The 11056-nt window shown below is 56.8% G+C and overlaps 1 protein-coding gene across 1 annotated transcript; it reads left to right on the forward strand.

Moving 5' to 3' along the window:
- The first annotated feature begins 451 nt into the window (after positions 1–451).
- On the forward strand, positions 452–4256 carry LOC100216827 (uncharacterized). The gene is made up of 8 exons (NM_001143222.1): positions 452–812; positions 2297–2435; positions 2525–2553; positions 2784–2849; positions 2955–3062; positions 3305–3491; positions 3771–3852; positions 3949–4256. Exons 2-8 carry the CDS (start codon positions 2306–2308, stop codon positions 3989–3991), a joined length of 645 nt encoding a protein of 214 aa, NP_001136694.1. The 5' UTR covers positions 452–812; positions 2297–2305; the 3' UTR covers positions 3992–4256.
- Positions 4257–11056: the final 6800 nt, after the last annotated feature.

An 11056-nucleotide genomic window follows, 5' to 3' on the forward strand; every position in this document is an offset into this window, starting at 1 on the left:
GATGGGGGCAGCGGAGCAGAGCAGAGCAGAGCAGAGCAGAGCAGGCGTCGCTTCGCTTCTACGCCAGCCAACTCCAAGCATCCGCCCGAATCGGATCCCATCCCACGCATATTCTTCCTGCGCGGAGGCAGCAATTAATTATTATCACTCGTTTTCTTACAAAAACAAAAAAAAGAAAAGAAAACGCACCGACACCCTCACCAGTCGATCGGTAGTGTGCGCCACGTGGAGGCGTATTGGCGAAGAAGGCGCGCGTCTCCGCCGGCTGGCCCCCACCCTGACGGCCTGACCCTGTGAGTAGAAATCGCAGAAACACCCTTCCGGCTTCCGACTCTCCTCGCATCCTCCCCCTGTCCCTGCGTGCGTAGTGCGTCTCCGGCTCCGCGCACGTCGCAGGGGTACGCATGCAATTACACCGGGTGGTGGGGGCTTCTTCCACCTCTGGCTGGTAAGTACTACTACCTGAGCAACGCACCCACAGGCTACAGGAGCTACTAGGTAGACCGTGTCCCCGTAGACATGAAACGGAAGCGTGGCTAGAGCTAGAGACGCGGAAAAGACGAGAGGAGGGGCCCACTGAACCCACACAGCGCGAGGAAGCGGGAAGGACGACCGTGTTCCCGATTCCCGTTCCACCATGCCACCGTGACACCGTCTCTCTCTCTCTGTCGGTCCTCCGCTCCGCCGCTTTAAAACCAAAGCCGAACCACTGCTCCGCCCACTCCATCCCGGCTCCGTCGTCGCGTGCCATCCTAGGGTTTCTTTCCCCGTCGGCGCCTCCCCAGATTTGGCCGCCGCCGCCGCTGACCCAGGTGCGTTACCACATCTTCGTCCCCCTCCTCCTTCTTCTCCAGCCCGGTTCCTCGCCGCCCCGCCCCCAGGCCCCAGGCAGCTTGCTGCGTGCTAGATCGATGCCCCCGTATCGTTCCGCTTCGACTCTCCGATTACCTGACCGCTCCCGCTCTATGTGGTGTGCTGTGGTGTGGCGTGGTAGGGATAGGATGCGCAGCCCGCGCGCGCGCCGTTGCTCCCGGTTGCTGCCCGTTCTTCGTTTTCGTTCTCTCCACCAGCCGCGGAGCGACTTTCACTTGATTTTCGCTCCAAATGGCCGATCTCACGCTCCCCTCCGGACCTTGTTACGTCTCCAGCGATTTCGAAAGCGATTCTTCTGTCCAAACTCAAACGAAACAAGCTTGCTGGTGGATCTCTCGCCATAACTTTTTTTTCCTTTTAGAAAAAAAAACTGAACAAACAAAAGTAATTTAGATCGCGTGCGTGTGCAGCAACGGCGGCGCTCACTTCTCCGATTAACCTTGCCGCGTCCCGACGCCACGTCAACAAATACGCGGGCGCGATTCAAATCCCGACTGACGCCTGCCTGCCTGGCATGGTTTGGCCTGCCCTGCCCTGCCACCAATTCCCCTCCCTGCATTCGTACAATAATAATGAGCGTATTTTAGTCCATCCCGTTGATTTGGTCGAGTATTTATTGGCTGCCACATTTTTCCACCCACGCCGTGTATGGAACTCCACGGATCCGTATCTCAACTTGGCCACCCTCCAACAGGCGCCGTGTTCGTTACACGGCTAGTCCTCTGCAACGAACACCATTAGTCCTCTGCAATGAACACCATTATTCCATGGAAACTTGCCTCACGAAAAATCTCTCTATACACTTGCATTATCCATAGACTGAGCACACGACGCGCGCTGCGCGCTACTTCACATCCCACTACTCCTCCAGGTTATTGCATCATGCGTAATAACTATGTTTTAATATGCTGCCGTGCCATACGTAACGTTGCAGGTGCTGCATCAATGTTTACCATACGTTATTTTTTTTGCGTGCGTGTGTCTGTTGTCTGTTTATGTGCCTTTATTGTATAGTTATTAGGGATGATATCTAGTACACATATAGAATCCTAGTCTTCAAAGTTAGATCTAATGTATTTTTTTTAAAAAAAATCCCCTTCCATCCCTGGTTGGTTTGTTTTGTAGGGAACTCCTGATACTGTGCACCGTTAGATCTGATTTTAAAGGCTGCGATTATATTCGTGCACATGTGCATCAGCCTAACAATGTTGAATTCGTTTGAGATATTTTTTTATGACAAAGGAACACATATCAACTCTTCCTAGTGTAATTGCTGGTGGACCATGTCTTCGGTATGGACCGTGTTACCACACGTGGTCAATGTTGGACTCTGTCATGAGTGTTACAATGTGTGTTCTTCCTTCTCCTCGAAGACCAATTCAAATCAACTTAACCGGAGAACTTGTATTGTAATCCTTGGCAGGTTGTCTTGATGGCGCCCGCTGTAGAAGCCGTGAAGGAGACAGGCACCTTCCAGAAGGTTCCTGCCTTGAACGAAAGGATACTGTCATCCATGTCCAGGAGGTCTGTTGCTGCACACCCTTGGCATGATCTGGAGATAGGTATTGTACACGCTCTAGCTTGACAAATGGTCAGCCGTTGATCTCTGCTATTTGCAACCAGAGCTTAAGTTCATCTTGGATTCATGCAGGTCCTGGTGCTCCAACCATATTCAACTGCGTAAGGCCACCCTGTCATGCTTGACTGGTCCTCTTGTGATATGTTCATGTTAATAGCATGATGTCTTTTGTTCTATTGGAAAATAAAAAGTCTCCCTGGACTCTAAAATCAATGCCTGTGAACACATGAACTGTTTGTGTCACCCATGTTCCTCTGCTCCTTGGCACTTTCTGATGCATGCTCAAATGCTTAAGAAAGACTCATAGAAGCGACTCCTATTCCTATGCCAGGTCATTGAGATACCAAGGGGCAGCAAGGTTAAATATGAACTTGACAAGAAAACTGGACTGATCAAGGTAAAGCAATGTTGTTTTCCTCCCGCTGAAGTCTTATTGTGAAGCTATATTTCTTGCCAGTTCTAATATTTACTCCTTTCCGTTTCAATCTGTGTGCATGTGCAGGTGGACCGTGTGCTGTATTCATCAGTTGTTTACCCTCACAACTATGGATTCATTCCTCGCACGCTTTGTGAAGACAGTGATCCTTTGGATGTACTGGTTATAATGCAGGTATGCTTCTTTTTTATATATATCATTGGGATTCACAAAATGGTACATCAGTAGTGATCTGAGTATCCTTGGGCATAAGTTGAGCTAATTTTCAAATCTTGTCATTTTCCATTTCTGGGAATGGTCGAGAACATGTCTATAAACTGTTACTTCCAAGCATGTAGGAGCCAGTCATTTTCCATTTCTGTTTATAGTTGCCTAGTCGGGAACATGTATGTAAACTGTTACTTCCGTGCATGCAGGAGCCTGTTATCCCAGGCTGTTTCCTACGTGCGAAGGCCATCGGCCTTATGCCGATGATTGATCAGGGAGAGGCAGATGACAAGATCATTGCAGTGTGCGCTGATGATCCCGAGTACAGGCATTACAATGATATCAAGGAGCTCCCACCTCACCGCTTGGCTGAAATCAGGCGCTTCTTCGAGGACTGTATCCTTTTTATGATTCATCAGTATTTCGTCCTGCTAACCAAGAGTCTAGTACTACATAAAGTGATTGCTGTTTTGATCATGCTTAATAAGTTCTTTTAACTTGTCTACAAAACACTTCTTTGCTAAATTCCCCAAACCTGACATGAGTCCTGAACATGACTGCCTCTGTCATTTAAAGAGAAAAACCTGTCAGGTGTTTTTAACTCTCTTAAGACGGTGTAAATGTTAGTGCTTGCCTCCTGTTAGATTGAATGGTTTCTTTAACCGAGACATTCAGACAAGAAGAATGAGAACAAGGAGGTTGCTGTGAATGACTTTCTACCAGCGAGCGCCGCTTATGAAGCCATACAGCACTCTATGTAAGTTGATTTATCGCAACTGTGTCATCTCAACACGTATCCTCGTTTCGACCTTCAAGCTAACCGCCCAGCAATGTGTTGTTCTTCCATCCACAGGGACCTGTATGCTACATACATCGTTGAGGGCCTGAGGAGGTAGGATTCTGATGGCTAGGAAAGGTGGGGAGGATGTTGACGAAAAACTGGGAGACCATTTACCGCATGGAACGAGTACCGTTATTATTTTATTTGTGTCGTGTATACTGCTAGTAGTGAACCCTCAATCAAAGACCGAAATCCCCTGGGGAGTCGGAGTCGGTAGTAGGTGAAGCTAGTAACAAGGTTGGCGAAATATTATTTTCTGGCCTGACTGCCTATATATGTTGTACGTGATTGGTATCGTAATATTCATTCGCTTTTGTGATACATAATTCGTTATTGGATCTTCAATTGTGTTCTGCTCTCGGAACACGGTGGCGATGTGCCTCGTAGAAAAATGCAAAGGCCTCAGCGTTCTTGTTTGTTACTTTGCTGTTATGGAAAACTGACAGGACCTGAAGTCCTGAACGTTGTCTGGTGGAATTTGTCCAGCATTCCCCTTTCAGCTGGTTGCGTATTTGAATCCTGCACGTAAAAACAACCGCGCACTTGTTTAACTACAATTGATCTAGATTTCTTTAAGGGCTAGTTTGAGAGAAAAAAAAGAGGGGCTAGAATCTCCTTATTTAAGAAGTAAACAGAAAAATATTAAATTTAACAGCAGCTCATGGTTGTTTGGATGCCCGTCTTAGAGCAGCTTCAATAGTTTTCTAAACAACTCTCTAAGTATTAAATTTAAGAAGTAAAAAGAAAAATATTTCTCCAATAGTTTTCTAAATAGACTTACTAAATTTAATAATTTAATTAGTTGCTATCTAACTCTATTTACTTTCCACATTTAGCAACTTGATAGGAACTCCCTAAATACAGTCGTCAATTTCTTTACACTGGCGTGATTATTTTTTCCTTTTCCACACAGTGAGGTAGCCAGGTATAACACGCTTTTTTTTCCACTTTCTAGTATAGTGGGTGTCGGCGTTTCGAGACAGGGGGTCCCTAAGCCGACGAGTGAGTGTGCTGCGTGCCCCAGCCCAGATGGGTCGAGCGCGTGGGCGAGCGCGAAGGGGGGAGAGGCGAGGTGGCCGGAGTCGAGCGTGAGAGAGGTGTAAGTCCCGCGGCCTTCGTGTTCGTCCCGCGCCCAGGTCAGGTGCGCTTGCAGTAGGGGGGTTACAAGCGTCCACGCGGGTGAGGGAAGCGAGCGGCCCCAAGAGAGCGCCTGTCCCGTCCTCGGTCCCGCGCGGCCAACCTTCTCTGAGAAGGCCCTGGTCCTTCCTTTTATAGTCGTAAGGAGAGGATCCAGGTGTACAATGGGGATGTAGCAGAGTGCTACGTGTCTAGCGGAGGGAGAGCTAGCGCCCTAGGTACATGCCAATGTGGCAGCCGGAGAGATCTGGGCACCCTGCTGGCGTGATGTCGTGGCTGTCGGAGGTGCGGCGGAGCCTGATGGAGGGACAGCTGTTGGAGCGGTCGAGTCCCTGCTGACGTTGTCCTGCTTCCGTAAGAGAGCCGGGGGCCGCCGTCGTCACAGAGCTTGCGGAGCGCCATCATTGCCCCTCCGGCGGAGCTGGCCGGATGAGACGCCGGTCTTGTTCTCCGTGACCCGAGTCGATTCGGGGTAGGATGATGATGGCGCCTCCTGTTGACGTGGCGGTCTATGCCCTAGGCAGGGCGACGTAGGGGTTCCTCCGAAGCCGAGGTTGAGTTTGCCTTTTGTTGCCGTGGCCGAGCCCGAGCCAAGGGGTCGGGCGAGGCGGAAGTCGTTCGGCCGAGGCCAGGGCGGAGTCCGAGCCCTGGGGTCGGGCGAAGCGGAGTTTCGTCGTCTTCCGGGTGCTAGCCCGAGTCCGAGCCCTGGGGTCGGGCGGAGCGGAGTTCGCCGTCTTCCGGGTCTTAGCCCGAGTCCGAGCCCTGGGGTCGGGCGGAGCGGAGTTCGCCGTCTTCCGGGTCTTAGCCCGAGTCCGAGCCCTGGGGTCGGGCGGAGCGGAGTTCGCCGTCTTCCGGGTCTTAGCCCGAGTCCGAGCCCTGGGGTCGGGCGGAGCGGAGTTCGCCGTGGCGTCTTTGGCAAGGCCTGACTGCCTGTCAGACTCACTCTGTCGAGTGGCACTGCAGTCGGAGTGGCGCAGGCGGCGCTGTCCTTCTGTCAGACTGGCCAGTGGAGCAGTGGAGTGACGGCGGTCACTTCGGCTCTGCCGGGGGCGCGTGTCAGGATAGAGGTGTCAGGCCACCTTTGCGTTAAATGCCCCTGCAATTTGGTCAGTCGGTGCGGCGATTTAGTCAAGGTTGCTTCTGAGCGAAGCCAAGGCCTCGGGCAAGCCGGTGATGTGTCCGCCATAAAAAGGGGGCCTCGGGCGAGACGGAAGTCTCTCGAGGTCGGCTGCCTTTGGCCGAGGCTAGGCTCGGGTGAAGCGTGATCGAGTCACTCGTGTGGACTGATCCCTGACTTAATCGTACCCATCAGGCCTTCGCAGCTTTATGCTGATGGGGGTTACCAGCTGAGAATTAGGCGTCTTGAGGGTACCCCTAATTATGGTCCCCGACAGTAGCCCCCGAGCCTCGAAGGGAGTGTTAGCACTCGCTTGGAGGCTTTTGTCGCACTTTTTTGCAAGGGGACCAGCCTTTCTTGGTTGCATTTCGTTCCGGTGGGTGCGCGCGAGCGCACCCGCCGGGTGTAGCCCCCGAGGCCTCGGAGGAGTGGTTACACTCCTTCGAGGTCTTAATACTTCGCTTAACGCTTCGGCTGGTCTGGTCGTTCCCTCATGCGAACTGGCCGTAGCCCGGGTGCACGGTCGGGGCCCAAGCTCTCGGGCTGGTATGTTGACGCTGTCAACGATTTGGCCGGAGCCGGTTTTTGCGAGAGCAGCCCCCGAGCCTCTGCACAGGGCGAGAGGACGATCAGGGACAGACTCGACTTTTTACATACGCCCCTACGTCGCCTTTCCGCAAGGAGGAGGGGGGAGTGCGCCATGTTACCCTCGATGGGCACCGAACATGGTGTCTCCGGTGAGCTGCAAGCGGGTAATCCGAGTGGACGTCCGTGCCCCGTTCGTTGGGGGTCGGCTAGGGGCCCAGAGGCACGCCCAAAAGTACCTGCGGGTGATTTGCCGGACCCGGTCCCCTGGCGACGGGGTCCGAGGGCTCGATGCCTCCCTCCGATGGGATTCCGTTACAAGATCGTTCCCGCTGGTCTCGGAAATGTCCTAGGGTACCTCGGGAGCGCAGCCCGAGCCTTGGTTATGTATCGAACGTACCCCTGGTCATCCCTCGCTCGGTGTCTGAGGCGACTGTGAACCCTTCGGGGGCCAGCCTTCGAACCCCTGATCAGTAATGGGCGCGGAGCCCGAGTAGCCTGAGGCGGCCATGGAGCCCTTCGGGGGGCTGGCCTTCGAACCCCTGACCAGTAGTGGGTGTCGGGCCCACGCGATCTGAGGCGACTGTTGAACCCTTCGGAGGGCCAGCCTTCGAACCCCTGATCAGTAATGGGGGGCTCGGAGCCCGGTTCCTTCGCGGAGAAGGATCCCTTTCGGGGTATCCCCTTTCCCGGTCCCTGTTGCAAGAGATAGAGAAAGAGAAAAACGGAAAAGCATACGAAATCGGACGACGTGGCGTACCTTTTCTGACGCGGTTATTTCGGCGAAGGTGAAGCGTCGCGCGCTCCTCCTGCCAGAGGCGCCGCGTGTCCCGCCGCGGAGTTAATGCGACGGGGCGAGTGGTTGGCGGGGCGGCCGTTACGCGTGTGCGAGCCGTTTCGAGGAACGGCTGTGCCGCTTCGCGCTTTTCGAATCCTGCGTCCGGTCCAGGCGGCGTGCTGGAAACGGTTTCGCCCTGGCCTTCATATACTTGAGAGGGGGTCCGGTGACGGTTCTTCGCTCTGCTCCCTTCTTTTCCCTTTAGGTTTTTGCAACCCGGGAAACTTTAGTCGGAGGAGAGAGAAACCGCCCTCCCTGCCCCCCACGCCGCCATCTTCTCCATCTTGGCGATGGCGGATCGAGTGACCATAATTCCCCCGCGCGATCCGTGGCCCTTCTCCACGGTGACGGCGAGTGATCTGGAGGAGCTGGTCGGCGAAGGTTTGCTCCGCCCCCTCACCGACAAGCAGCGGCCAGAGTGGATTCCTCCCGTGGGCGGAGCCGCTCCGTCCCCGCCGCCGGGGTATGTCGTGAGCTTCGTCTCCTTCCATGAGCGGGGATTTGGCGCGCCGACGGGCCGCTTTATGCGGGCCATTCTATTCCACTATGGGGTGGAGTTGCACAACCTCTCCCCCAACTCCATCTCGCATGCCGCTATTTTCGTAGCGTTATGCGAAGGGTACTTGGGGATCGCTCCTCATTGGGATTTGTGGACTTACTTCTTTCTCGCCGAGCCTTTCGCCTTGTCGACGGGGGAGAGGAGGATCCGTGCGGCGGTGCGGGCCGGCGGCTGCATTCTCTTGTTGAGGCAGTCGCGGGCGTTGCAGTACATTCCTGCCATTCTCGTGTCTTCGAACAAGGGGTGGCAGCGCCGGTGGTTCTACCTCCGGAATGACGGTGAGTTGCTCCCACCGTTTTCCCAGCGAGTAGTTACGGCTGCCACCGACGCCTGGCGCCACGGGACTCCGCACGAGAGGCAGAAAAATCTCGAGCCCCTTCTCCAGGCCCTGAAGGAGTTGCGGGAGGGGGGACTTACCGCTGCGGGAGTGATCGCCGCCATCCACCGTCGGAGGGTGCTCCCATTGGCGGAGCGGCGGCTGTCGCTCTGGGAGATGACCCCGGAAGCCGACTGGGAGGGCTCACGAATGTCCCCTGATCCTCTCCCCTTCGACGCCCTCCAATGGCGGGTGTCGGCCGCGATGGGGAAGCCGGACCCCCACGCATACTCCCAGCTTCGGATGCACCCCGACCAGGGGTGCGTAACTTTGGTGAGCGTTTGCTCCTTCCTTCTTCGTATACCTGGTTGCTCCGGGTCCTTATGATCGGGTTCCTTTCTCCCCTCCTTTTAGGATGTGGGGTGTCACAAACCTTCCCTGCCACGGGTCCCGGAGGACGCGGTGGACCGTGCAGCGCGGCGGGTCGCCGCGGAGGAGAAGAAGAAAAAGAAGGACGCGGAGAAGGCCCGGGCCCGCGAGCGGAGGCGGGCTCGGGATGCCTTGGAGAAGCGCCGCCGCCAGCAGGAGAGGGACGGACTCCCGAGGGAGCCGTCGCCGGAGACGCCCGACGACGATGACGACGACGACGATGATGATGATGATGACATGGCCGCCCGTCTAGGCCTCAGCCTCGGCCTGGGGCGTGGCCAGGAGCCGTCGAGCCAGCCCCCGAGCGAACCGACTCCGTCAGCCCCCAAAGTCGGGGTGTCGGGCTCCCGGCCCGAGGCGCGGGGGCGAACCGAGAGGCCACCTGACCCCTCCGCCGGAGGAGCTGAAGTAGTTCCGGAGGTCCAGACCAAGGCGTCTGTTCCCCAGAGGCCGCCGCTTGTGCTGGTGGCGGATGGGAGTGACCCTCAGGTCGTCGCGGCCGTGCCCGGGGAACCTGCCTCCCGGGCACCCCAAGCGCCGGCGAAGCGGACCTCGGCGGCCGTTTCGAGAGCCGGGATCCAAGAAGGCTCTCCCCAGGCGCGGTGGATCATGGCCCGGAGTGGGTGAGTACCTCGGAATGTCTTCGTCTTGGCCTCCCATTCGTATGTTTCGGTTGTGATCCCCTTCCTTTTTTATCCAGCAAGCGAAGTCACGGCCAGACCGACCTGGCACCCCGGAAGGCCCTCAAGACGGCGCCGGACCGTGCGGCCAGCGCCATTCAGCCGACCCTTTCGCGGGGTACTCCGACATCGGGGGCTCGGGAGTCGCCAATCTCGGAGGAGCGGGCTCCCGAGGCCGGCTCTTCAGCCGAGGCGGCGATCGTGGTTGAGGAGGCGGCTGACGCCCACGCGGCTCTGAGTTCGCCTATCGTGCCGGTCATGCCGGCGCCTGCCACCGCCGAGGTTGCCGCCGTCCTTGTCGAAGGGTGTCCAGCCGCCGCCAGTGCCGGGATGGCTGATGCGTCGGTGCCCAAGACCCCAGGAGAGGTGGGCGCGGTCGCGCAATCCGTCCAGCCGGGCGACAGCCTCATCGCTGTGCGGCGGAGCCCCGAGGCCCGGCGCCCGTTGCTCCGATTCCGGACCCGCGAGGCCTCGGACCCCGTCTTCGTTCTCGATGATGAGCAGGAGGACCAGTCCTGGGGTGAGCTCCGCGAGTGCGCAGAGGCGACGGTGGGGTCGCTCCGGTCGTCGCTGGAGGTTTTCTGTAGAGACGTCCCCAAAATCCTCCAGGTAGCGGTTTCGGGCATACCTTTTTTCCTTCTGTGTGATACTCGCTGTGACGCCCTGTTTCCTTCTCCCAGGATCTGACGGACCGGAGCGCCGCTAAGTCGTCGTTCATCCGCCGTGAGGTTGATGTCTAGGGCTCGCTGCGATCCCTGAGGTCTTCGCTCGCCGGGGCTACCACGCGCCTTTCTCAGCAAGATGCCAAGGTGGCGGACCTCCAGCTGCTATGCGCCGACCTGAGAGCCGAGGCGGCAGCGGCGCGTGTGGAGGCGCAACAGCAGCGATCGGAGCTCGCCCAGGTCGTCGAGGAACGGAACCGACTTCAAGGCCGGGCTGCCGAGGCCGAAAGCCGAGCCGAGACCCTCGCGGCTGACTTAGCTGCGACCCAAGTCGCGGCCTCGGAGCACCGTGCCCGAGCCGGAAGTACGTCTTGGTCCTTCCTAGTTCTTTTTCTTGTCCGTTTCCCTTGCTTGTGCTTGAGGTATTTCTCCTGGCTACTTGCAGAGCTTGAGTCCGCCCTTGACGAGTCCGCCAAGGCGCTTGCTGAGGCGCTTGCCGGAGCCGCCGAGCAGAGAGAGGCGGACCTCGCGGCCATGTCCAAGGCCGTCTCGGACTTTTATCGTTCCCTCGGCTCCGATGACGTCCCTTCAGGAAGCTCCCCTCAGAGCCGCCTTCGAACCTTGGGTGGTCACGCCCGCGGCAGAGTCCGCGAAGCGCTACACCACGGCGTCAGGCGAGCCTTCGCCGTGCTCGCTTCTCACTACGTTGTGGATCTGGAGCGGGTTAGTGAGGGGTACTGTCTTCCTGACGAAGACGATGCTGCTCTGGCGGAGGTGCAGCGGCTTGACGCGGTTGC

Source organism: Zea mays, chromosome 6, assembly GCF_902167145.1.
Source record: "Zea mays cultivar B73 chromosome 6, Zm-B73-REFERENCE-NAM-5.0, whole genome shotgun sequence".
In the NCBI taxonomy this organism is placed as follows: Eukaryota; Viridiplantae; Streptophyta; class Magnoliopsida; order Poales; family Poaceae; genus Zea; species Zea mays.

Coding starts and splice junctions, on each gene's coding strand:
- LOC100216827 (NM_001143222.1), top strand. CDS start 2,306: ATGGCGCCCGCTGTAGAAGCCGTGAAGGAGACAGGCACCTTCCAGAAG. Junction 2,554..2,783: donor CTCCAACCATATTCAACTGC/GTAAGGCCACCC, acceptor TTCCTATGCCAG/GTCATTGAGATACCAAGGGG. Junction 2,850..2,954: donor AGAAAACTGGACTGATCAAG/GTAAAGCAATGT, acceptor GTGCATGTGCAG/GTGGACCGTGTGCTGTATTC.